The sequence below is a fragment of the Sciurus vulgaris genome (assembly GCF_902686455.1).
Source record: "Sciurus vulgaris genome assembly, chromosome: 2".
Lineage (NCBI taxonomy): Eukaryota > Metazoa > Chordata > Mammalia > Rodentia > Sciuridae > Sciurus > Sciurus vulgaris.
Window position 1 is genome coordinate 78,051,738 of NC_136462.1, and position 27,211 is coordinate 78,078,948.

The 27,211-nt window shown below is 42.0% G+C and overlaps 3 protein-coding genes across 7 annotated transcripts in view; 2 read left to right on the forward strand and 1 right to left on the reverse strand.

Moving 5' to 3' along the window:
- Positions 1-4,117: 4,117 nt before the first annotated feature.
- CIROP (ciliated left-right organizer metallopeptidase) lies at positions 4,118-9,635 on the forward strand (the record flags this gene model as incomplete). Its single annotated transcript, XM_079129676.1, has 14 exons — positions 4,118-4,412; positions 4,534-4,618; positions 4,711-4,762; positions 5,070-5,213; positions 5,454-5,579; positions 5,916-6,000; positions 6,146-6,291; positions 6,371-6,545; positions 6,671-6,740; positions 6,819-6,915; positions 7,019-7,291; positions 7,498-7,715; positions 7,854-8,033; positions 8,519-9,635. 14 exons carry the CDS (start codon positions 4,118-4,120, stop codon positions 8,667-8,669), a joined length of 2,097 nt encoding a protein of 698 aa, XP_078985802.1. The 3' UTR covers positions 8,670-9,635.
- On the reverse strand, positions 9,031-12,549 carry LOC306653196 (uncharacterized protein C14orf119 homolog). Its single transcript, XM_079126112.1, has 2 exons — positions 12,310-12,549; positions 9,031-10,550 (listed from the first exon to the last, which is right to left on the reverse strand). The coding sequence occupies exon 2, from the start codon at positions 10,547-10,549 to the stop codon at positions 10,121-10,123; it is 429 nt and encodes a 142-aa protein (XP_078982238.1). The 5' UTR covers position 10,550; positions 12,310-12,549; the 3' UTR covers positions 9,031-10,120.
- Positions 12,550-12,679: 130 nt separating this feature from the next.
- ACIN1 (apoptotic chromatin condensation inducer 1) overlaps positions 12,680-27,211 on the forward strand; it is a 37,362-nt gene continuing 22,830 nt past the window's right edge. Inside the window, exons 1-6 of one of the 5 annotated variants that reach the window (XM_079126044.1) lie at positions 12,680-12,954; positions 14,366-14,431; positions 17,387-17,498; positions 17,913-18,032; positions 24,946-25,034; positions 25,765-27,039. In XM_079126044.1, the coding sequence (XP_078982170.1) occupies positions 12,775-12,954; positions 14,366-14,431; positions 17,387-17,498; positions 17,913-18,032; positions 24,946-25,034; positions 25,765-27,039 (1,842 nt within the window). In that variant the 5' untranslated portion in view covers positions 12,680-12,774. The remainder of the gene's footprint in view (positions 12,955-14,365; positions 14,432-17,386; positions 17,499-17,912; positions 18,033-24,945; positions 25,035-25,764; positions 27,040-27,211) is intronic. The other 4 variants (XM_079126043.1, XM_079126045.1, XM_079126042.1 and 1 more) reach the window with 4 other exon arrangements.

Consider the following 27,211-nt stretch of genomic DNA (forward strand, 5'->3'; position numbering starts at 1 on the left):
GTACCTCAGTGATAAAGCACCCTGAGTTAAATCCCCAGTATCACAGGGGGAAAAAGGGAAAGGGAAAGAGAGGTAGAGAGAGGAGTAGGAGGAGGAGGAGGAAGAAGAAGAGGAAGTAGAAGAAGGAGGAGGAGGAGGAGGAGGAGGAGGGAGAGAGAGGAGGGGAGAGAAGAGAAGACAAGAGAAGAGAAGAGAAGAGAAGAGAAGAGAAGAGAAGAGAAGAGAAGAGAAAAGAGAAGAGAAGAGAAGAGAAAAGAGAAGAGAAGAGAAGAGAGAAAAAGAGGTAACTAAAAGTGACTGAGCTGAACAGGAGGCCAGAAGCCTGAAGGTATAAAATCCCAGTTGCTGAGGGTGGAAAGGGAACTGATTGCTGAGATTTCTGACTTGGGAGCACACAACTGAAGTTGATGAGGATTTTAGAGTGACAACACTGATCTCCTCCAGTGGTCCTTAGCTGCCCATGAGCCAAGGGCAGGCAAATGTTGAGTCCATCTAGGACTGGCACTTAATGGGAGAGATGGGATGGGAAGGACAGATGGGGAAGGGGAGTGGAGGGCATTTCTCAAAGAGGGATTCCAGTGGTGAACCTGGAACCCAAAGCAGAGAAGGGGAGACCTAAAGATGGGAAGGGTCACAGTTCCCCACTGTGCTTGTTGAACAGCTGCAGTGAACCATCTTAGCAAATAAACCATAAGGAAAGGAGATCATATCAGAGAGGGGATGTTCAATTCAGTTATTTCGTAGGTGCTGCAGTTTCTGGTGATGATAAGCCTCTGGGTATACCCCAGGAGTGGCTCACTGGAGTGTGATGGAGGGGCATGTTAGAGGGTGAAGGAACTGAAAGACCAGCATCCTGGTGAAGCGTCCACCAGCATGTGTGGATAACGACACACTCACAGTGACTGTGCTCCTCACCCAGTCTTCACCCAGCACCTCATCACCTCCTCTCCCTTCATCGCTAAGTCCGCCCCTCCATGCCAGTCTCCTTTGTCCTGCCTCTCTTACATCTGTTCTTTTGTCTAAGATCATCCTCTCTTATCCCAACGTTCTTTCTCGGTATCCTTGTTCCCTCTGCTTGTCACCAGTTTTTCTCCTCACCTGGTCTTCTCTCCAAGTTCTCTTTCTCTCCTCCTAATGTTGCTTCCCCTCTACTCTGTGCACTCAAGAAACAGCATTGGATAGCCTAGTAAAGTCTGTGCTCAGAGGCCCATGTGGGTTCAAATCCTACACTGCCACTTGCCATCTATGCACATTACCAGCTTGCTGTGCTGTGCTGGGATAATAATAATAATAATAATAATAATAATAATAGTAATAGTAATAATAATAGTAATAGTAGTAGTAGTAATACCACCTACCTTGTAAGATTGCTGGAAGAATTAGTTGAGTATAAAGTGCTAGAGACAATTTCTGAACATAAAGGAGTGATCAATAAAATGATTTTTTAATTGTTTTTTAGTTGTTGATGAACCTTTATTTTATTTATTGGTTGATTTATATGTGGTATTGAGAATCGAACCCAGTGCCTCACACATGCTAGCCAAGCACTCTACCACTGAGCCACAACCCAAGCCCAGTAGAATGATTTTATTCTCATTCTGTCTTTACATCCTTGCTCTTTCCTCCTCCTCTCACCTCCAGTATCCCTCTGCAACTACTTCATACATCTTCAAAGAAGAAGAGATGACTAAGACTCAAATCCTGCCCACAGTCTACCTAGCAAGGAAACAAACACCACAAAAAGTCAGGATAATACAAGAAGTGCTACTTCAAAGATGTGAAAGAAACGCTATTGGAAAATAGAGTATGCAAATTAGCCAGCTGTGCTGGGAGAAGTAAAGTCTCAACAGGCAAATAACCTGAATCTTGAAAGACATGGAAGAATTTGCAGTGAAACACAGGAAGAGGTGTCTCAGTGGGAGAATCACTAGGTGTTTCTTCCAAGGTCTCCTACATCTGCATAGGATTCATAGTAGGTCCTCAACAAATACGTTAGTTGACTGACACATTCTTTGGGAGATTTGTGTTAGAATACAAGAAACTGCTTACAGGAGTGCAGGGGAGGGGAAATAAGGTATTGTGTGTTTCTTCTGCTATAGTGTGCAAAGTTCCACCCACAGTATGAAGTAAGATCAACTCCTACCCCACAGGGGAGCACCCTCTCACCATGGCCACAAGGGGGCAGCAAAGCACTAGGTGTGCCTGCAGACTTAGGCCTGGAAAAGTGGAGAACCAGGTAGTTAGAATTTGAATCTGACACAGAAATCCTAACTAGGAATATTTTCCCCCTAGAAATCTGGAGGGGAAAAAGACTTCAGACACTTGGATAAGACTAGGTTTGCCTTAGAGAAAAAACGAGAGTCTCCTAAAGATTTGTACGTGTTGATAGTTTTTAAAAATTTCTCCTTCAAGTTGAAAGCCTATGTATAATAAGTATTCTTTACTTGACTATTTGCCACAAGTTAGACACTGTTCTCAGCACTTTATATTCACTTATTCCTCACAACAACTTTTTCCCTACCCCCACTTTTTTTTCTTTCCTCCTGGTACTGGGGATGAAGCCCACAGCCTCTTTCATGCTAGATAAACACTACCTCTGAGAGATATCCCCAGCCCTTTTATATTTTTTTTATTTTTTAACTTAATTTTATTTTATTATTTGGTACCAGGGATTGAACCCAGGGGCACTTAACCACTGAGCCACATCCCCAGCCCTTTTTTTTTTTTTTTTTTTTTTTTTTAATTTACACATGGGGTCTCTGGTCTCACTGAGTTGCTTAGGGCCTTCCTAAATTGCTGAGGCTTTTAACTTGGGATCCTCCTGCCTCAGCCTCCCAAGCCGCTAGGATTACAGGTGTGTGCCACCACACCCAGCTCCTTTTTTAAATTTTTATTTTGAGACAGGGTCTTACTAAATTGCTGAGGTTTGCTTGGAACTTGTAATCCTCCTGCCCTAGCCTTCTGAGTCACTGGGATTACAGGTGTGTGACACCATGCCAAGCCTGGCCCTCTTTCTCAAAGAGTTAAATAATGGGGTTAGTTAGGTTTTGTCCCTTTATCCACACACTAAAGGTTCAACCCTATAGGCTGTGCCAGAGCCTGAGAGGAAGCAGGCTTACTCTAAGCAGTTTAAAATATGGAGGGAGAGACTCTAAGCCAACACTAAACAGAGAATGACAAGCTGGTTGTGGGAGGAGCTGGGAGGAGAGGCCCTCCTGCAGAGTTGGTCCCCCTCCACCTCTGGCAGGTGTGGAATTTGGGTTGGAGGTGTTATGAAAGGCTTCCCAGAGTGATTGCAGGAAAGGTAGGAATAATCCAGGCAGGGGAGGAAGGAACGTCCAAATGGGGTGGGGACAGGAGGTGAAAGCACAGAATGAGAAAACAGAGAGCTCCGAATTCTCTTAAGAACAGCTTTGAACAACTATTAGTGTCCATGTTAAGAGTTTATTGTCTTTGCCCTGCAGGCGTTTAAGAAGGTTCTGTGAAGTCTCACAGACCTAGCACAACAGATTCCCATAGGATGCATCAGTCAACTAACACATGTGTTGTGCACCTACTGACAGCCCTACACAGATATAAGAGAAGCCTACAAGTCTTGCAGTTCAGTTAGAAGCCTGCCATTCCTGATACAGCCTAGTGAAATGCAAAGGCCTGTTTGTCAATCTGTGTGCAGACATTTAGGCAGCAAAGAGTGCCCCCCATCGCCACCATTACGCTGACTCCAATTTTTTAGTTCTGAAGAACTTTCAAGATTTTCTACTCAGAAAGGCAGGAGAATTAGGATGTGGGATAGAAGTGGGTTAGGAAAGGGTGCCATGATGAAAAAGAAAGACACCTCTCTGAAAAGAGGCCTCAAAAGATAACACTCCCCTCCCCCAGCATTCCACCTCTGGCTCCCCCAGAAGAGGATGGCTTTGGTCCTTGTGGTTCATATCCGACCTGCTGGCAGGGAACTGTGGATTTAGTCAACAACACTCAAATCTTGGAATAACAAGCCAGAGTGGTGGAGGGGATATATAGAGAAAGTAAAATCAGGAAAGGCAGAAACAAGTGAGCCAGGGAAGAAGGGGATAGAAGACAGAGTGCAGGGCAGGCTGTGGAAAGATACTGATAGAAGATGCTGCTGCTGTTCCTCCTCGGGGCGGCCACAAGCAGATGTCTACACGATGAGACCCAGAAGTCTGTGAGCCTTCTCAGACCCCCTTTCTCCCAAATAGCCCCAGACTCCCGCTCCTCCTACCTCATCCTCCCCAGCTCATTCGATCCCCAACCCCTCCGAATCCAAACCTACTATATAGAAGAGCCTATATCTGATAGAGCTTTGGATCCTGAGGGGGATCTAATGAAAGGGGGACTCCGAGCCCTGACTGCAGTGAGAGAGGCTACTCAGCGAATCCAGGGTGTCCTAGCAGGTAAATGAGGGGAACTGAGGGGACCAGAGGCATCAGGGAGGGTTGGGGGAGGAAGAACAGCACCAAACTGAACACAGAGATGTTGAGGCAGAACTGGCCTCATCTTATTAAGTCCTTCCAGTGCAAGGACCCCTGCTTCTGAGTCGAGACCCTACACAGTACTGTCGTGCTGTCTGGGGAGACCCAGATACCCCAAACTACCACAGGTGAGTTCATGTTACCAAGAGAAGATACGACAAGTCTTCAGGGATACCTAGAAAACGGCTCCAGCTCACCCATAGATATTCATTTTTGGCAGGTGCAGCCTCCTGAACCCAGGGTACAAAGGAGAGAGTTGTCTGGGGGTAAAGGTAAAAGAGACTCCCAGATCTTAGAGATCTGAAGATCTCTCACCTACTTAGGCCTCCCCAGGACCTCTAGCATCAGAATTACTCAATTCTGCCTCATAACAATGTGGAATAATTGGTCCCCTTCCACCCCAACTCCCAAATATATTAAAATGACTCAGGTGGCTGGAGGCAGAACTCCGCATTCTCATGGGTGGGTGAATGGCACTAAGACAGACAGTGATATCCATTCTCCCTTTCTCCTAGCACCCAGTCTCCCACTGTCCCTGTCTTTCTGCTGAGTAAGATGCCACATTTCACTCCTTTACAGATACCTGATGCCCATCTCCGTGGTTATGTCTTGTGGCCAGAGCAGGGTCCCCCACAACTGGTCCAGCCAGATGGGCCTGGGGTCCAGAACACTGATTTTCTCCTATATGTTCGGATTGCCCACACTTCCAAGTGCCAACGAGAGGTGAGGTTCAGTGAAATCCCTCTTCCCTGCTGTGCCTCCCTTAATCTTAAATCTCATGAGAGGTAGAGGATTGAAGCAGTTTTTATTAAGTTGTGCTTCTTGCATAGGAGCTAAGAACTCCCCAAGCCATGCCTTGGCTCCCCTGCAGAGCACTATAGTCTCCAGGTCCTTCATTTTCAGGAAGATCTGTGTTACCTCTTTCTTCCTTTCTACCCTTACCCTCTCCTGGCCCATCTACAGCCCTCTGTCATAGCCTATGCTGCCTGCTGCCAGCTGAACTCAGAAGACAGGCCCCTTGCTGGTACCATTGTCTTCTGTGCCCAACATCTCGCCAGCCCCAGCCTCAGCCATGGTGATATTGTCATGGTAACTGCTGCATGATGAATAAGGACAAGCAAACTTGGGGAGGGGAAGGGGAAGTGGGCACAGGTCACTCAGCTTCCCATGAAGTGGAAGAACCTACTGAGGATGGGACAAAAGGTACCTCATGCTCTATGAAAAGCTGGATGGGTCTGGGCACGGTGGCATGTGCCTGTAATCTCAGCAACTTGGGAGGTTGAGGCAGGAAGATTGCAAGTTGGAGGCAACTTAGCAAGACCCATCTCAAAATTTTAAAAAAGTTGAATGGGCAGAGTTCGTTATAGAATTGTTGGTTAATCCTTCTGCAAATTCAGCCCCCTTCACTAAGTCATTTGTCCTTAGGCCACACTTCATGAATTGCTCCATGCCCTGGGCTTCTCTGGACAGCTCTTCAAGAAGTGGCAGACTTGCCCCTCTGGACTCAGGAGTAAATGGGAGGAACGAGGGAGAGAACTTTGCACAGTGCCAACCAGAAAGAATTCACCATCTTATGACCTCCTTCTTTCCAGTTGTACTTCACCCTTCCTAGGTTTTCATCTCCTTACATTGCCATCTTCTCTTTTTGTACTCAGTTAGAGAAAACTGTTCTACGAGACAACAAGTGACAAAGCGAGATAAGTGGGGACAGCTGCTTCTCACCACCCCAACTGTTAGCCATAGCCTGGCCAAACACTTGGGAGTATTAGGGGTTTCTCTGGGCGTTCCCCTGGAAGAAGAGGTGAGAGTGATAACTCCTTGGGGTGATGAAGAAACAGGGAGTAACCAGATAGCAACCAGTTATCTGCTCCCTCCTCTAGCAGGGCCCTTTGTCCTCACACTGGGAAGCCAGACTGCTTCAGGGTTCTATAATGACTGCTACCTTCGATGGTGCCCAGCACACTCGACTTGACCCAATCACTCTTGCTGCTTTCCAAGACTCAGGCTGGTATCAGGTCAACCATAGTGCTGCAGAGGAGCTGTTGTGGGGCAAGGGTGAGAAATAAGGGAGATCTGTAGAGTAGCACTCATCAGCTCTGGGGGAAGTGGGAGAGGTTGCAAGGTGCTGAGAGATGTGTAGGGCTTCATTTGTCAAGAGCTCTCCTTCTCTTTTCCTCTAGGATCTGGTTTAGAATTTGGCCTGGTGACCACATGTGGAACCAGTTCCTCAGACTTCTTCTGTACTGGCAGGTGTGTGTGTGTTAAGTGGTTAGGGGATGACACAGCCATCTGTAATCTGAGCATCACTCTACCATCCCTTCCATACAGTGGGATGGGCTGCCACTACCTGCACTTGGACAAGGGAAGCTGCTCCTCAGACCCCACGTTGGAAGGCTGCCGCATGTACAAGCCCCTTGCCAATAGAGTGAGTAGACTAGTGAGCTAGGAACAACCGAGTACACCTGGAAGGGAGTCAACTTCTAAGGTATCAAGGCGAACACTATTCCACCTTCTGCCCTGCCTTTCAGAGTGAATGCTGGAAGAAGGAAAATGGGTTCCCAGCTGGGACAGAGAATCCCCATGGGGAGATCTACCATCCCCAGAGTCGTTGCTTCCTTGCCAACCTCACCTCACAACTGCTCCCTGGCAACAAGACCAGCCATCCCTCTCAGATCCCAAATCTCAAGGAAGCAGAGCTCACTGGTTATTGTTACTTACATCAATGTACCCAAAGAGGAGCATACGAGGTCCAAGTACAGGGATCACCCTGGATCTCATGCTATCCAGGAAAGGCCATTCAGGTGGGTACCTTAAGAGGAAGAGTGTGGCACACTGGCAAAGAAAAGGTAGAAAACCCTTGTATGGTAGGTAATATTGTACAACCTGATGTGATTTTTTTTTTAACCAAGTACTGAGTCCATGACTCTAGAATATGCGTTTTCCTTTGAAGGAAGGTTTGAACAGGTCATTGAGGCTGTAGCTAAACCTCTTATGAATTTCTTTGCAGATACCTGGGTACCATGGACTTCTCTACTGTCCCCGAGGTCGGCTATGTCAGGATAATGCTGTTACTTCTCTACCTCTGAATCTTTCAACCCAAGACCTGCTATTACAGCTGTCTTTAGGATTAGCTGGACCTCCAGATCACTCACTGGTGAACGAACAAAAAGAAGAGCTGGCTGAAGCAGTACTGCAGGCTCTAGTGAACAGAGGTGGCATTGGCAGGTAAAGGGACAATTCAGGCTATTTATATAGTGGGGCATGGAGAATGTTCATTTTCCTACTCCTAAGTCTACACCTGTTTCATGATATACACTCTTCCAGGAACTCTTCCTCCATTAAGAGATTCAAATGTCCATTTAGGTGCTACTTCCATAGTCCATCAATTACCACTAGCTTGGTGTTCACCGTGTATATGTGGAAGTCCCCTGGCTGCCAAGGGCCTTCAGTTGCTATGCTGTACAAAGCCCTCACCCTGACTCTCCAGGAGAAGCCCTTACAAGTGTATCATGGAGAAGCCAGTTTTACCACAGAATATATCAAGTAAGACAATATTCCAAGCAACTTTTTGAATTCCTGGGCTCCAGATGTTCAAAATAGCAGTTATTAAGCACATATCCATGTACCTTGTTCTAGACAGGGATATGTATTTCAGAAAATAAACATCCCTCACTAACATGATCACCTTGGTCCCATCAATATGACACCCACCCCAAACACAAATAATGGCGTTACCCTATCTTTAGGGATTCCTAGTCCCCTTTCTTATGCACTACTAGAGATTAGTTATCTGAACATCAGAATCCAATTCTTAAGTACTTACCTCACTAATACATCTCCTTCTAACAATTTAATTTGCTGGTGGATCTTGGTCTTATTCCTACATTCAGGTTTTATTCTCCTGCTTACTGATTTCCTGTTTGGTTTACTGCTTGGATGAAGCAGGTTTCATGAGTTCTGTGTATAACGGTAAAGCCCTTCATCTTCTAAACTGAGGCATTATTGTAGGCCAAATTCTATGCTCCTAGGTCACTGGCTACCTTGGACCATAATCCTTCCAAAACCCAACTCTTGCTGTCTGTGGGACTCTGCCTACTGCTGCTAATTCTGGTGGGTGCGATAGGAACTATGGCCTATCAGAAACGAGCAACTCTTCAGGTGGGACCATCTGCACCTTAATATCGCTAGAAACATGACAGACACACAAGGGGCCCAACTGGAAGAATAAAGGAAGCATGATGTTACCCAGAACATGACAGGTTGCAGCACAGATTATTTAAGAGACTACTAGATAGAAAATCTGTTGTGTATACCTTCCTACTTTCCCTAGAATGCCTCTTTCCCAAGTTATCAACTTCATACTATGTTGGCAATGGAAAAAATTGAGTCTTATGGTTATGAAAATCTATTCTTTATTTTGGTTCAAAAAAATAAACTAACCGGTAAAGTACCACTTATTTTTATACTGTTGTTTGTTTGTTGTTTTTGTACTAAGGATTGAACTCAGGGGTACTTTACCACTGAACTACATCCCCAGCCCTTTTTATTTTTATTTATTTATTTATTTATTTTGCAGTACTGGGGACTGAACCCAGGGCCTTGTGCTTGCAAGGCAAGCACTCTACCAACTGAGCCATATCCCCAGCCCACCCTTTTTATTTTTTGAGACAAGGTAAGAGGTCGCTGAAGCTGGTCTGGAACTTACAATCCTCCTGCCTCAGACTCCTTAATAGTTGGGATTTTAGGTGTGTACCACCACACCCAGATATTTTCATACTATTGTAGAGTAATAGAACAGAATAGGAACATCTGCTACCAACTCCAAAATATCATGTGTGCTTTATAAAAAGTTTATTAAATTTGGTATTTTATCACTTTTCATTGCTATTTGGGGTCAAACAGTGTGAAGGAAGGAGTAACTAATTATCATCCTCTCCTAATTTTCCTAAATCATCACTGGAAGACCCAGTGGTTGGGATGTCACATAATTATGTTAGAGTATGGGAAGGGTGGTAAAACCAGAATCCCACCAAACTATAAAATATCTTTCCTTAGTATGATAGCACATGCGCATAATCTCAGCAACTTGGGAAGCCGAGGCAAGAAAATTGCAAGTTTGAGGCCAGCCTCAGCAACCTAGCAAGACCCTCTTTCAAAAAAAAAGGGCAGGGGTGCTGGAAATGTAGCCTAGTGGTAGAACAACACTGGGTTCAATCCCCATTACCTTTCCCACAAAATAATACTTTTCTTGTTCTTCTTTCCTGTTTTTATGGAAAAAGAGTTCTACTTTATATCCTTCATGAGCCAGCAGATTCGAGTTATAACATGGAGATTCCTTTTGGTTATAGTAGCCAAAGTCATTACATTTATGAGGTTTTGACCTCTCTTGGAAGGAAGCAAACTAGGAGACTGATGTGATTTGGATTTGCTTAAATGGATAAGATTTTCACTAGGAATCCAGATGACATTCTGTTAATGTTGAAATAACCATGCCTATGCTCATCTCAAGTTCAGTCAGCTCTTTTGGATACCACCCTCAAATCTTTAAGTGACACATTTGAACTGAGTCACTGTGGAGAGATAGTCTTGACTTTACCAGCTGTGGTTATCTTCTTTGATCTGAACGTCTATCAATCCTTACCAGCTGTAGCAGCCACCGCTTGGTAAAACTTTGCCACGAAGTCTGGTTCACTGATCTCCAGTTGCCTGATAAATTCATTACGTTCCTGCTCAGCCCAACCTCGAAACCACTGATCCCAAAGACGTAGCTGGCATTCAAAGATACAAGGTGGTCGGTTTGCACCAGATACACTAAGCTGCTCCAGACCATCCAACAATGGCTGTAACTTTCCCGGCACTGCCTTAGATACCAGGTCCTGTAGAAAACGTTCACGCTGGGGACCTGACCAACTGGCAAACCAATGAAGAATACATTTCATCTCCTGGGAAGTGATGTAAGACATTGGGGGAGGGGAAGAGTTGGTAATATTGTCTGGTACTGAGGGTAATGGAGAAGGGAAGGATAGTGGCATTGAAGAGGAAGATGATTCCAGTGGCATCCTGAAACATAAAAGCACCGTTATACACTCTCTAGACAGAACAACCAAAATACAACTTCCTAGCAACAAGGAATCTTATGGCACTCAGTCAACATCTGTAAATTATTTTTTTCCAATTCCAATTTATAGGAAAAGCATAAGAACACTTAGCTTATTATCCAATTACATTACAGGTCACCCAAGATTAACTTCACTTACTTTGTATTTGCCAGCCTTTTTTCTTTTTCCAAACTCATTACCCTTCCAACCACTGCCTCTCTTTTAAGAAATCTAAAAATTATTAGGATCATGTTGTCGAGGTTATTCTGTGCAATAAATTGAGATCCCATCACAGAAAGAAGGAAAGAAAGAAAGAAAAAAAAAAAAAAAAAAAAAAACCCAACAATTTCTTTCCCTCCTATTTCTGTTACAGATTGGGTAAGAAAAAACAATTATTAATGTTGGTCAATTTCACTAAAATAAAAAAGTACTTTTTGGAAAATCTGGTACATGCAGCTGATGAGGGCCTAAATACTAATTGTTCTAGGGACATCAATAATGAAAAAAAAAAATTAAAAAATCATACATGAAATGGACCCAGTGGCACATGACTGTTACTCCAGCTACTCAGGAGGCTGAGGGAGGGTATCAAATCTGAGCTCACCTGAAGCAACATGGCAAAGTTCTGTCACAACAACAACAAAAAAACACTGAACACATCCTACAGCATAAAAGGGCTTTTCTGCAAAATGCATATAGTCTCTGATATTTGCCAAGAACTCCATATTATCCATGATCCCCTTAATATTTTCTGCAAAGTGCCAGGAAACATTCAACAGCAGGGTGAGGAACTTGCCCCAAATTAGATAAGTTAGAAAACCAAGAGAAGCCAAGTCTTCAAGCGTCTAAAACACCAGTCATTGGTTTGTTGACTTTCTACGGGTCTAACAAGTGTTATACTGATGTGTGACAATTTGTCTTTGAACTATTTTCCTTAATGTGTTTGTGTTCCTTAATGTGTTCTTGGTACAGAGGATCAAATCCAGCGACATTTTACCACTCAGCCACATCCCCAGTCATTTTGATTTTTTATTTTGTGGCAGGGTCTCACTAAATTGAAGCTGGCCTGGAACTTGTGATACTCCTGTCTCAGCCTCCCAAGTCGTTGGGATTACAGATGTGCACCACCACCCAGGCTCCTTAATGCTTTATATACATATAGGTGCCCTCCTATTGATTTTACACTTGAATGCAATTGAAAAATCGGTCAATTTCACTTTAGTAGTTTTCGGCACTACAGTCTGAATCTCTAACAATGAAAACCTTCAAATTATTTGTCCATGACCTACATTACTGTTTGTGTTTCTTCTGTTGCAAGCTGGAAGATCTGTAGTGACAAAGAATGGAATCCCTAAACAATTAACATCAGTTCAAGTATTGAAACACTTCAGGGTGAATGCCATTTTCAAAGTGGCCAAACGAGAAAGGGAAAATTTTCAGGATCTTGTTACATATCTTCCACAGCAAACTCAAGTTCAGTGTTACGAATCAATCCGTTCACTACCTGGGTCTAAAGATACGGTGCTTCCTCTACCACACTTTGGAAGCCACGAGCCTCAAATCCTCGTGCCACAAAAGAGCAATGTATTCCTTAGATGGAGTGGCGGGGATACGGAGGGTGGGGGACGTGGCTGTTTTCATAAGCAAACAGAAGGCTTGCTCTACTAAAATAATCTGCAAACACCGAGTCTGACCCAAAGAAGGACTTCTTCCCTTCTTACCTCCCGGAGTCTCAGAGAACACCCGGAGATTGTCACAAGAGTTCTTTGACTCCAACTACCGCCGCCGCTTCCATATTTCCTGAAAATCTTAAACAGGGCCAGCCCGGCAGCCCACGCACTTCCGGTCCCGAACCAGCCCCAAACACCCAAGAGCCCCAGCGCTTCAGCTCCAAGACCGTAGATGGCCGAATATCTCCGATTATGGGCATGCCAGAGTCGAGGGCTTCCGAACAGATTCGGTTCAAAGCCTCGGCAAGGCGAGGATAACCGAGCTTGAAAACAGGGTGAGGGAGGAAAAGCGGCAGGGCAGATGGAAAGAACCGATTGGGGCCGATGTGAAGACGGAAATACCCGAGCAGTTCCGGAGAAATCCGGGGAGCTTTCAGTGGTAATCGAGGGGTAGACTATGGCAGTGGGCGGGGTCAGCTCGGTACGTTCGAAGGGCGTTGGCGGAAATTACCGAAGATGCCCGAAGCCGTCGGGACGGACCCGAGTACCTCACGCAAGATGGCGGAGCTGGAGGAGGTGACTCTGGACGGGAAGCCTCTTCAGGCGCTGCGGGTGACCGACCTGAAGGCCGCACTAGAGCAACGAGGCCTAGCCAAGAGCGGGCAGAAGAGTGCCCTGGTTAAGCGGCTCAAAGGGGTGAGAAGTCGGCGTTGCCGGGATGTCGGAGAGGAGCGGACCCGGTAGAGACTAGTCTCCGCCGCGGCGCAGGCGCAGTGTCTGGGCTCCGCGCGAGCTCTCTCAGGCCGCCAGCGCGAGCCTGCGGATCCGCGCGCACGGTGGTTGGTGAGGCTCGCGCTGGAACAGAGACCGCGCCGGTTCCCGCCTTAACGGCAGCAGCACGAGCCCAAAATGGGAGGGTGCGCGCTACTCTCCTGGAGTGTCTTAAGCTCCTTCCTCCTTCCCCCACCCCCTCCTTGTTTGTGTCTGTGGTTTCGGCGCATGCGCTGCAGAAGGAGTTAAATCCCACTACAACCACCAGCGTTGCTGGCCTGAGGGGGGCGAGTTGGTCTGGGTCCGAGTTAGGGGTACAGTTGGCAGAGGGGTAACTGGGGTTGGTATCTGTATCTGCAAGAATACGATTGGGTGGGATAGAGTAAAAAATGTCTACTTGATTAGATTAGGAGGTGAGATGAAAAGAGAACCTGATTTGAAGGGACTTGGTGATAGAGAGGTGTCTAATTCATAGGGAATCCAGAAGCAATTTGGGTAGATAGGAATTTGGTGAATATTGAGAGAAGTGAGGCTAACCTAAGGCAGGTTAGTATATGTTGGGGATTTTGAATCGATTTGAGTAGAAGTGGGTGGGCTTGATGCTGGATTGGTGTGTATAGGTTTGGTGAAAATGGAGAGAAGTTTAAGTTATCTTGGCTTTAGAGTTCATTAGGATACGTGGCAGGTAGTACCGATTAGGGCTAGGTTGGCTCAAGGATTGACTTGGCAGACCGTTGCTTATACAGAAACTGACGGTTTTGTGTGGGTGTTTGTGGATTAGGTCAGACCACAGTTTATAGGATTTGTGGTAGTTTTCTAATGTAGCCTTCTTTTTAAAATTTTCGTAAATTTCATAAGTCTAGGTGTCATTCTGCTGGAAATTACACAAGTTCACCCAAGTAGTTCTAGTCCTGGGTAACTGACCCAAGTAATTCATTCAGGCCCCAAACAGCAGCCCCCATGTTGGTTATATATATTCAGAGTTTGAGTATTTGAAGTGTTCTTACTTGCTGAGCAGTTTTAGAAGGGGCTGTAATCAGAAGTGCAGAAGATATTAAGAGATTGTAATACTAGTTCTGTCACCAACACTGATTTGTGACATAACCAGGTTATTCTCTCTGTACCTGTACATTTAGAATTGTAGTTTAGGAGGGTTAACCAAGGGTCTTCAGAATATGAATGAGAACAGTATTAGTAAAGGGCTTTTAGGGCTCATAAAAGAAGTACAGTTGAAGTGTTTATTTAAGTTATTGAATTTAATGAAAAGGTTGTGGAAGGGGTGGAGATTTGATTTATTTTTTTCCTGGTTTCTGACTTTCACCCTTCTCTATACCAGGCTCTAATGCTAGAAAATTTACAGAAACATTCAACACCCCATGCTGCATTCCAGCCAAATTCCCAGGTAAGAAAGAAGGTTTGTTAGGTGGAATGGGCTGTTTGGAGATAGAGATACATGGAATGACCTGGTTTTGTACATTTGATGCTTTATTTCTCACACTATTTTCCTAAGTTCTTTTGGTTGGAAGTATTCTCATAGTAGGGTAATTGAATTCTAATTAAGCCCAGTTTTGGACACAAAGGCTTGGGGCAGAAAACAGAATCAGAGGAGCTATTAGTTAGTTTCTGATACTTGAAATATGTGTGCCAAAAGGTATGGCTTAATCAAGTGTAGTACAAGCATCTGACATCGTTTATTTGCCTTTGGCTTTGGGAAAAGTAGTTGATGTAAAGTAGGACAGTGTAGAAAGATACTTGCTGATCAAGAACTTTTGTTGACATAATTTTTCCAAAAATTCAATCCTGTGTAAATCACCCACCCTTTCTGTTGTTACCTACTAACTATATGCAGTCACTATTAAACATCGTTAATAGCTTTGTTACTTAGGACAAGAAACTTAAACTTGGAGGCCTTGGTTTCCTCAGTTTCCTTACCTGTAATATTAGCAATGGTTTGACTAGATCTGAGTTTTATAACTGATCTGCTGGAATTATGTGAAGCTGTTTTTAGGGATTACTAAAGAAGATACTTTCTTTGGAAGTAATCAAAGGTCATATCCCTCTCTTAAAGCAAGTTTGATCTATTTTTATTTGCTTTCTATATTGAACTTCTGCATAAGATTTCCTCTGAAGACATTATTTCTTAGTTAAAAACAAAAGTTCTTTGACTGCACAATCTCTTACGGTTCTTTTCAGCTTTAAAATCCCACACACTTAAAGGAAAAAGGTCTTTGTTAATGCAGCGTTGTGCAACCTGAAGTCCCAGGATACTGTGGAAAATAAGAGAACCTTCCTACTCCCTTGTTACCATCTCATTAAGCTGCAAATATCATAATCTAGCCAGCTCTCAAAGGTTTAGTTGGTATTGTAACAAGCATTAAAAAAACTGCATAAACAATTTACAGATGTATTGCTTCCGTTCCTTGCATTTTGTTCTTTGAAGTTTTGTAACAAAATAATTTTTCTCTAAATGTGCAGCCCTCATTTCATCAGTATTCACTGAATACCAAGGGATTTATTTCTACTTTAGTTGAAAATGAACATTTATTGTGCTTAAGAAATATGATTAATAGCATAGGAAGTATTTGGGTTTCTTTGCTTTTTCTGGAGTTCTAATTGGACATGCTAAGGAAGAAAGGTTCTAGGGCCAGACATAGTGGTGTCCACTATAATCCCAGTGGCTTGGGAGGCTGAGGCAGGAGGATCTCAAGTTGAAAGCCAGCCTCAGCAAAAAAAAGTGAGGCACTAAGCAACTCAGATCCTGTATCTGAATAAAATACAAAATGGGGCTGGGGATGTGGGTTAATGGTTGAGTGCCCCTGAGTTCAATCCCCAGTAACACCCCCCTCCAAAATAAATAAATAAATAAATAAATAAAGATTCTAGGGAGGAAGACATGGAAAGAGAAAACTAAACAGAAAAGTGATGTGGAAATCTGTGTTACCCGAAAAGGCAAAAGGGCTAAGTCCCTGGATTTTAAATTTTATTTCTAAGGATTTCTTTTCACTCCCAAGAAGAAATGGAGTGGAGTTTTTGGTTTGGTTTTTGGTGGTACTGGGAAAATGTAGTTCTAAGTGCAGAATGGGTGTTCCTTTTTTTAGTCTCTTGATTTCATAATTTTAAATACTATACTTGAATTTTGGAGATGTTTGACAATCTGGTGGTTTGGTAGAATTTAACTTTTTTTGTTATTGGCATCAGATCTGCCATTTTGCTGCCACCATTATTCTGCCCTCCCCCCACACCTTTTTACAACCTAGATAGTTAGCCTGGGAACCTCCTCATCAGCCATTGGTCCAATTGTTATTAGTCTACAAAATTCCACTACTTAAGAATAGCTCCCCTGCCAATTTCTTTCTCTCTCTCTCTCTCTCACCCTTCAGGGCAGATCCTACTTGTCTGCTTAATAAAATCTTTTGTGTGAGTTCCCACATCAGGAGTGGTTTTCTGGGTGCTTTCAGTTCTGTTGTTTTTTGGTACTGGGGATTGAACCCAAGGGTGTTTTACCCTGTGCTACATCATCAACCTTTTTTTTTTTTTTTTTTTTTTTTCATTTGAGACAGTTTTGCTAAGTTGCTGAGGCTGGATCTTATCATCTTCCTGCCTGAGCCTCTGGAGTCCCTGGGATTACAGGTGTGCACCAATGCACCCAGCATTGATAGAACTTGATCTTTTAAAGGACCCAGTGCTCTTTTCCTCTCTTAATTTGGAATATCTTTACAGAATGTTCTAGATTATCTAGAAATTTAGATTAAAAGGCATAATTTGGGTAGCCAGGTACCATGGCACACAGCTGTAATCCCAGCAGCCCGGGAGGCTGAGGCAGGAAGATCACAAGTTCAAAGCCAGCCTCAGCAAAAATGAGGTGCTAAGCAACTCAGTGAGACCCTGTCTCTAAATAAAATACAAAATAAGACTGGGGACATGGCTCAGAGGTCAAGTGCCCCTGTGTTCGATCCCTGGTAACCGCCCCTCCCCCCCAAAAAAGGCATAATTTGGGTTGAGAATGTGGCTAACTGGGAGAGTAAGAGCTTAACATGCATAAGGCCCTGTGTTTGATCCTCAGCACCACAGTAAAGGTCATAGTTTCCAGGAATTTTTTTTAGGTTGTTTGTGCGCCAGCATCACTCTTTGGGAACTGAATATTTAAGATAAAAAGATGTTTTTCTTGCCATCTCTTGCTACTCCCAGGACTATTTATTCTGATTTTTAATAAAGGAATAGCTCAGAGAAGAGCCTTTTAACAGTTTTGTTATCTTTCTTGGATCCAGCTATGGGATAAACCTTTGCTCTGTGAAATTTTCTTCCTCGCATTTTCCTGATATGCTTTCCTAGACCTTTTTCCATTTCCTCTTCACAGATTGGCGAGGAAATGAGCCAGAACAGTTTCATAAAGCAGTATCTGGAAAAGCAGCAGGAGCTACTTAGGCAGCGTCTGGAACGTGAAGCTCGAGAAGCTGCAGAACTTGAAGGTAAGCCCAGATTGTTACTTCTCACAAGTTTTTTATTCTTATCCCTCACAACATAGATAGGCCTAACTAGGCAATTTCAGGAATAAGGCTGAGACTGCCACTCATTTGCTTTGGTAGTTTATGAAACCAAATGAGTTATATTTACTTTTTCCAGGGAAAGAACACTTAATTTGACTGTCTTGTTAGGATTCCTGCCAACAGGAAAAGTTATAAGTAAATTTAGCTGCCATTGAGATGAGGTAGAGCTTAATCCTAGGGAGTTTTTTTTTTTTTCCACCTTAATGTACAGTGCTCTTTTTGGTATGTATCTCTGTGTCTATGACTTTGCCTGACATCCTTCACTCCTCCTCTACATATTCCCAAATGCTGAGCCCTTCACTCCCTCCCTGCCCCGACCCAATCTGTACTTTGCAGAAGCTTCAGCTGAGTCGGAGGACGAGATGATCCATCCTGGGGGAGTGGCTTCCCTGCTGCCTCCTGACTTTCAGAGCAGCCTGGAGAGACCAGAGCTGGAGCTCAGCAGACATTCGCCCAGTACGTATCTCCCTCCCCACTGCGCTTTTGTCAATCCTGCGTAGTTGGTGGGGGGAGGTAGTTATGCCTCCTTTCATGCTAAACCTCCATGAAAGTATCAGGGAAATTCCATGACATTGATATTTGACATCTGTTTTTCAGGGAAATTATGTCCTTTTTGAAGTCTGCTTTCACCTATGTGTTGTGTTATTTTCTCAGCATTTTGAGACAGTATGATTTTTCTGCTCATCGGTACTTCTTCATCCTCTTGAACTTCTGAATTTAGTAACAGTCACAATTTACTTTGATCTCTTTATCAGTTGTGTATATTATGTGTTATACATCTAGTCATTCCCCCAAATTAAGCTACCTGCTATAGTTTATTCAACAAACTTTTTTTTTTTTTTTTTTTTTTTTTTTTTTTTTTTGCGGTACTGGGGATTGAACTCAGGGCCTTGTGCTTGCAAGGCAAGCACTCTACCAGCTGAGCTATCTCCCCAGCCCCTCAACAAACTTTTTAGTGTCTGTTGTATACCTGGCATGTGCCAGGCACCAAGAAAATGCTTGAGAAAAAGCCAGGTCTGCTGTAAAGAAACTTAAAGAGTCTAGTGAGGGGATGGACTTTCAAAAAATAATTACATAATTGTAGTTGTGCTAAGTGTTTGAAAGGCAGCACAGAATAATGTATGCATATTATCAAGACCTCTAGCCTAGTGTATATGGGATTGGGTCAGGCAAGATTAATTTTTTCACATTGTAAAAAATATTAGGCACCCAATATTAGGCATCGTAATCTCATGCAGAAGACTACAACAGCCTTTGTTTTTTGGCATCCACTTAAGACTTTCTGGAGAGCATGTTTAGAAGATGTAGATGATAGGTAGATGTATTAAACCAATATGTAATTTAACAAGTATTTTGAATATTATTACTGCTACTTGTCATCCGTGGTTAGGGGTCCCTCCTGTTCAATACTTTGAGAGTTTATGGACGTTTCCAGCTATTTTTTAAAAAAATATTTTTATTAGTTGTTGATAAACCTTTATTTATTTATTTGTATGAGGTGCTGAGAATCTAACCAAGTATCTCATACATGTTAGGCAAGTGCTCTACCCCTGAGCCACAATCCTAGCTCCTCCAGCTCTTTTGATTAAAGTATAATTTCTTCATGAAAATAGAATTTTTTGGAGATATATAATGGTGGGAGAGAAATTTCCTTAATGGTGAGAAAAAATGGAGGACCTTAGAGTTTAATTTTAGGGTCCTGATTTGCTCAGTGCCTGTTTTTCTTGATCCTGTTAGTTCCTCGGTGAATTTTGAGGATAGTAAAAAAAAAAATTTGTAATTCATTTTTATTAATTTCAGAACAATATTGAGAAAGCCATGTCATGTAATCCAATGCTTATCTATCCATGACATCCATTATACTTGAAAACCTTTTTAAAATATATGTTATTATTAGAATGGTAGGGGTGAGGCCTGAGATTCTGAACTTCAGCAACCCCTGAAATGATGTAAATGAGGCAGCTTCTGCTGATCTCTGGACCATGCATCATGTAGCAAAGATCAAATATGTATTGGTGTGTTCTCTATGCCAGGATCTTAGAACATGAAGAAGCTGCTAACAAGATTCAATGCTACCTCCACACAGCTCAAAATCTGGGCTTCAGAAATAGGTCCTGGAGAAAGGCCCTCCTAGCTGAGACTTGAAGACCAGAGGGATGGAGAGTTGAAAATCTTTTAATAAATTAACACTGACAGCACTTTGGAATTATTAATAAGTTCCTTCAGGGACCTCTTTTCTCCTCAAACATGAAAGTAATAGACCCTCAGATGATCCTCCTTTCTCTGAGTGCTCTTTTTTCCCTGATTGTAATTCAAAGAAGAAGGGGAAAGCTTAGAGACAGGGTCTCACTAAGTTTAGGGCCTCACTAAATTGTTGAGGCTGTGTTTGAGCTCACAGTCCTCCCACCTCAGCCTCCCAAGCCATTGGGATTATTGCGCCCAGCAGGGAGGGGTAATCTCTTCTGTACATGAATTATCAGTATTTTTTCTCAAAAGCCAGTCAAGAAAATATATATTGAGTTGGGTGCAGTGGCACATGCCTGTAATTTCAGCAACTCAGGAGGCTAGGGCAGGAGGATTGCAAATTCAAGGCCAGCCTCAGCAAGTTAACAAGGTCCTCAGCAATATAGTGAGACCCTGTCACAAAATAAAAAAAGGAGTGGACGTGTGGCTCAATGTAAAGTACCCCCGGGTTCAATCCCTAGTGCCAATAAAAAAAGACGGGGGTCAGCGGAGAGAGAGAACACAGGGTGTTTTTAGAAAAGGACACAGGCAAAGAGATAGAAATGGATGTATTTTCAAAGAAGAGTAGTGTGCCAGAATAAAGTTATTTCATATTTGAGAATAGTTATAGAAACAATCTAAAAGGTATAGTGGGGTAATATTACATAAAACTTTAAATGCCAAACCAATAAATATGAGTTTTTTTTTTTTTTTTTTTTTTTTTTTTTTAAGTTTTATTTTTTTGGTACTGAGGATTGAACCCAGAGGTGTTTAACCACTGAGCCACATTCCTAACCTTTTTTTGTATTTATTTAGAGACAGGGTCTCACTGAGTTGGCTTAGGGCCTAGCTAAGTTGCTAAGGCTGCCTTTGAACCCGTGATCCTCCTGCCTCTGCCTCCTAAGCTGCTGGGATTACAGGCATGCGCCACCACGCCCAGCAAAATGAGCATTTTTTATTTTATAGGTAATGAGGGAATTGTTTAAAATTATAAATAGGATAGGATAGGATCACAATTTGATAAGAACCTCTCTTTAAAAATAAAAGAGGGGCTGGGGCTATAACTCAGTTGGTAGAGTGCTTGGCACAAAGCCCTGGGTTCAATCGCCAGCACTGCAAAGATAGGTTTTCTCAATTCTAAAAGTAATTTGAAATGAAAATGAGAAATAGATACTGAAATAAAAAAATTTCAAAAGCAAAGATTTAGAGTGAGGCTAGTCATTCTCTTCCCTCTTTTATATCATTATTAGGACTCTGCCAGTGACTCTGATTGATGGAGGCAAAAAAAAAATCCAGAAGTAAAAGAAAAGGAAAGAGAGAAATGAAAAATGAATTAGAAAGCATGAGTGTAACCCAACTAGGTAGCATGTACCTGTAATCCCCAGCTGCTCAGGAGGCTGAGGCAGGAGGATTGCAAGTTCAAAGACAGCCTTAGCAACTTGGCAAAGTCATAAGTAATTTAGCAAAACCTTGTCTCAAAAAATACATATAAAAACGACTGTGGATGAGGCTCAGTGGTTAAGACCTTGTGTTCAGTCTCTGGTACCAAAGAAAGAAAATATGAATGTAGTAAATTGTAGAGTACAACTAACAGTTGTATTATCTTTGGTGTACTTTTAAGCCATAAACTACTACCTCTGAGTGTGGTTGGGATATCATTAAAGATAAGGTACAAAATTTAATATCATTAAAGATGTGGTAAAAAATTGTCAAATTGCTAAATGGAATGGTAATGTGGAGTTCTAACAGTGTTTAGTTGGATTAGTGTTAATTCCTGGTGTTTACACAGGTATCAGATTCTTTCCAGTGTAGAACATCAGTGTGCAGTTGGCCAATAAACTGTTCCAATAGCAACTTATTTGTTGTCTTTGGATGCTTATTTTCTTGTCAGCACTAAGGATCAATCCCAGGAAACCCAGAGTGTCATGCAAGCACTTTACCCCTGAGCTATGTCTAGCCCTGGTTCACCATTTTTTTTTTTTGGTGGTTATGGGTATTGAACCCAGGGGTGCTCTACCACTGAGCTTACATCCCCAGCCCTTTTTATTTTGAAACAGGGTCTTGCTGAGCTGCCCAGTCTGGCCTTGAGTTTGCAGTACTTCTGCTTTCTGAGTCACTGAGATTATGGGCACGTATGCAGTGTCTGACTCCTGGTTCACTCTTTAATAAGAATATTTTGATTAGGGTTTCTAGGAATATATTTTGCTAGTCACTAATGGTACCTGAGTTTTTTTGTAGTTGTTGGTTTTGGGTTTTTTAGTAGTGTGTTTAAATAAGAATTCCTGTGCCCTACTCCCAGAATCACAGGGAATGTGAGTCCTTGGACTGTATGTTTTTAAAAGTTCCCAAATGGTTTTGGTATATAATTCAATTTATGGGGGCTAGAGTTGTGGCTCAGTGGTAGAGCACTTGCCTAGCATGCATGAGGCACTGGGTTCGATTCTCATCACCGCATACATAAATAAAGTAAATATCCATTGACAATTAAAAAATTATTTTTAAAAATTCAATTTATGAATGACTAACTGAAGGAATAGTTCTTCAGTATTACATTTTGTTAAGGATCGTTGTCTTGTTTGCATGTTGCAGCAATATCCCAAACAGGAAGTTTATCATATCCTACATGACTTTCCTTTTGACTTCTATCTCCACCACTTTCCTTAGATTTTTAAGGTATTGAGGAGTCATTGTCCACCTGCCATAATCAGAAGTCATCTAGATTCCCTTCCATTCATCCCTGCATATACAAAAATTCTTATTTTTCTTAGTTATCTTTTTTTCAGAAGAAGTGCAATCTAGGAAAATACAAAAATATTTTAAAATATATATTCAGAATAGATTTTTTTTTTCAAAAATACTGATTTTTAAAAAAATAGTTGTAGATGGACACAATACCTTCATTTTATTTACTTATTTTTATGTGGTGCTGAGAATCGAACCCAGTGTCTCACGTGTGCTAGGCGAGCACTTTACCACTAAGCCACAACTCCAGCCCCAGAATACTGATTCTTTTTTTTTTTTTTTCTTTCTTTCTTTCTTTCTTTTTTTTGGCAGGAGGCATACCAGGGATTGAACTCAGGGGTACTTGACCACTGAGCCACATCCACAGCCCTATTTTTATTTTTTAGGGACAGGGTCTCACTGAGTCGCTTAGCACCTCACTTTTGCTGAGGCTGGCTTTGAACTCCTGATCTTCCTGCCTCAGCCTCCTGAACTCTTGGGATTATAGGCATGTGCCACTGCGCCTGGCCACAATACTGATTCTTTAACAAAGGTATAGACATGGTATTCTTAGCCAGCCCTTTTATTATTAGAATTTGTAGCATTTCTGAGGAGTTAGAAATTCCTCATCTCTTATTTATGTTTTCTATTGTTAATAACTTCTTATTTCATATGTGAGGGGCCCCTCCAGTTTTCCCTTTTTTTTTTTTTTTTTTTTTTTTTTTTTTGGCGAAACAGTGATGACCAAAACTTTCTGATCAGCTCTACTTGTTTCCATAAATCTCTTTGATGACCTATTTAAATGCTTCCATAGAAGTAAAAATCCAGAATCACTGCAGTTTTGCAGTATCAAAAGTCACATCATAGCTGGGTATGGTGGTGCACACCTGTAATCTGAGCAATTTGGGAGGCTGAGGCAGGAGGATTCAAGTTGAAAGTCAGCATGGGCAATTTAGCAAGGTTCTGTCTTAAAATAAAAATTACAATAAAGACTGAATACAGTGGTGCACATCTGTAAGCCTAGCTACTTGGGAGACTGAAGCAGGAGCATTGCAAGTTTGTGGCCCACCTCAGCAATTTAGCAAGACACTGTCAACAAAAAAAATAAGAAATTGGGAGTATAGTTCAGTGGTCAGAGTCTGAAGTATCATAAGTATCATAACCATGGAATCTGCACATAAAATCATAACTTGAGATCCTGTTAATCAGGTGATCATGGAATAAAGTTTTACAAAATAGTCTTCTAATCATTCGTTTCTTGTTTGCTTTTGTTTGGTCATTACAGTAGCAGAGCCTAATTTTAGAGAATTGGGATATAGAAATAAGTGAGAAGATCTGGAATTAGAGCTTATACTATCTGCTTTATGTACACTAGTTTAAATGCTATTAACATAGAACATGATTTTGTGGATCATTTAAACCTTTTGTGCTATGCTAAAACTAAACCAAATCTAGTCAATTAAATCTGAAATAAAGTTACCTTTACGCTTTTTGTTTGTTATTTTTGTGATACTAGGGTTCCAACCCAGGTCTTCACACATTCTAGAGAAGTGTTTTACCACTAAACTAGTATCAAGGTCTTCTCTCTTCTATCACTGAACTGTACCCCCAGTAGTCCTGCATAATATTTTAATAGTGGTAGTAAACTTCAAAATCATCTAGTTCAACCCTATTTTCTTATTGAAATTAAATTCACATTACTTAAGTGATTTGCTTACAGTTGTCTTCCTTCATAGAGTATTAGTGAATCGTGCAGTTTAAATGGAATCATCATTCAGAATGACCTAGATTGTTGATTTTCAAGCTTTCTTTTAACAGGTCTTTTTCTCCCATAAAAAAATCTCTCTCCTTGAGCTCCAACATATAATATATACTTGAAAGAACTCATTCTGAAGACCTGTCCAGTTAGCTTCAAGTAATTTCTAGGAACTGTGGGCCTGGAAGCCATTCATCTAATTGTTTTTTTTCTCGAGTTTATCATTGTACAAAATGACTGGTATATTTGATCATAAAATTTTGGTAAAAACTAGCAAATAGTAGCAATATGTACTTTTGAAAAATGGGCATATAACAGAGTGAAGTCTTGAACTTTGATGAAGAATAACAGAACACTTTATAGAAATAAGTGCTTTGTATATTTCTGCTAGACAATTTCAAGTCCTTGAAAGTTTCTTTAATTTTATCATTTATGATACATAATTCATGTATTATATGTGAGATGTTGAATATATTCTAGACATGCACAGTAGGAATAATCACTAAGACCCTGACTCTCAGGGCTCTGTATAGTCTTTTTTAAAAGTGGAAACGAAAGATTGATAAAAGATACATATCAGACAGCTCATATGCGGTTGGTTGGATTTTAGAAAGCCCTGAATGAATGTTCATGACATTAAATCTGACTTGATTTTATTTCATTTGATAGGAAAAAGCTCCTCTGTTTCTGAAGAGAAAGGTGAATCTGATGATGAGAAACCAAGGAAAGGAGAAAGACGATCATCTAGGGTCAGACAGGTAATCAAATACTTTGTAAGCATTCAGTCACTTCTTTGAGCAGTGCTTTGAAATATCTCCCTATCCTCCTCTTCCTTCTCAAACTGTTTATAGAGTTAGTATCTTTACAGGTTTTTATGTAGTCATCTTCTTACTTCTGTCACTTTTTTATGCTACTTTGGGTTTTTGTGTTTTTGTGTAGGTTTGATCTAGTCTTTAGATTTTCAAAGCAAATATGTAGATACATAAAAATAAATATGAAAGGTTGGTCTGTATTCTTAAAGCACATTATTAGACAAGATGTGGCATGATTAATTTTTTTGTTAAAACATTAAAACTGAACAATATTAAGTGAGCAGAGTACAAAGATATATGTGTAGTATAAGTAAGACCATGCAAAGAAAAGTCAGGGAAAAGGAGTGAAAAGAAGCACACCAAAATGATAAAAATAATCATATTATGTGACAGTGGGTCAGTTTTCCCCCTTCTTTCTAGATGTTCTGTTCATATTTATTTTAAAAACTTGAAGCTGAAAAATGAACCAGAAGTATTTTCGTTATTCCTTTTGGTTATTGTTATTCAGTTCCCATAAGGAACCTACATTAGTCATGATTATCTACTGCCATACCTGTTTCTGGGTTGCTGAAATTGTATATCATTGAATTTCTTCCTGGGAATATTTTGTGAGATGCTTTTTCTCTGTTGATTGTGAGCAAATATATTTGGAACTGTTGTATATCTTTTCTTTCAGGCAAGAGCAGCTAAATCCTCTGAGTGTAGTCAGGCTGCTGAGGAGGAAGAGAATCAAGAAACACCTTCTAGAAACCTGAGGGTCAGAGCAGATCGGAATTTGAAAACAGAAGAGGAAGAAGAGGAGGAGGAGGATGAAGAAGATGAAGAAGAGGAGGAAGAAGAAGAGGAGGGACAAAAATCTAGGGAGGCACCAGTTCTGAAACAGTTTCAGGAAGAAGAGGGGGATGTGATGCCCAGAGCAAAACCAGAAGAGGTGACTGATGAGAGACCCAAAACTCTAAGAGCTCAGGAACAGGAGGGGCTAGAGAGAGGAGGGCGAGTTACACGATCCCAGGAAGAAGCTAGAAGTCGTCATCTCACCAGACAGCAGCAAGAGAAAGAGATGCAATCAGTTTCCCCTCTTGAGGAGAAAGGTGAAGAAATAAAATTTTCACAAGGCTTGGAGGAAAAATCACAGTCTCCTTCCCCTCCTCTACTGACTGAAGATCTAGAGAAGGCCCCTCTTGTGCTACCACCAGAACAAACTGCCAGCGAGGAGGAGACCCCCCCACCTTTACTTACCAAGGAAGCATCTTCTCCACCACCTCATACACAACTCCAGAGTGAGGAAGAAATAGAGCCCATGGAAGGCCCAGCACCCCCTGTCCTCATTCAGTTATCTCCTAATACAAATGCTGAAACCAGAGAGCTTTTAATATCTCGGCATACTGTGCAGTTGACAGGTGGCCTGTCTCCTTTGTCAAGTTCTGCAGACACCAAAGCAGAATCTCCAACAGAGAAAGTGCCAGAAGAGAGTGTTCTGCCTCTAGTTCAGAAAAGCACACTGGCTGGATACTCAACCCAGAAGGGTCTTGAAACTGAACCAGAAAAATCTGCTCAGCCAGTCCCTTTAAAAATGGAGGAATTAACATCACCCAAAGGCATCACTGAGGAATCTCTAAAACAACCATCTTTGGAACAGAAGGAAGGCAGAAGGGCTTCACATACTCTTTTCCCAAGCCACAGATTGAAACAGTCAGCTGACTCATCCTCTAGCCGATCCTCCTCCTCCTCTTCCTCCAGTTCTAGATCTAGATCTCGTTCTCCTGATAGCTCTGGCTCTCAGTCTCTCTCACCTCCGAGATCCAAGCAGAGAGATGTATCCCAGGCACGAGTTCACGCCAACCCTCATGGTAGACTCAAGACAGGCTCCAGGTCAACATCAGAGTCTAGGTCACGTTCTCGATCTCGTTCCCGTTCTCGTTCCCATTCAGCATCAAGCAGCAGCAGAAAAGTGAGTATGAGAGATTCCTGCTTGTGTTAATGTCTGTGAGCCAGCATTTTTCAACCCCAGAAGAACCTGTTATAATTTCTAACAAAAATATGAAAAAGCTACATTTAGTCTCCAGTTCAGTGATCATTTCCCCTCATTCTGGAGTGTGATTTCAACTCAATGACTCCTAACT

Excerpts from the sequence above, each read along its gene's own strand:
- LOC306653196 (XM_079126112.1), bottom strand. The coding sequence starts at position 10,549 with ATGCCACTGGAATCATCTTCCTCTTCAATGCCACTATCCTTCCCTTCT.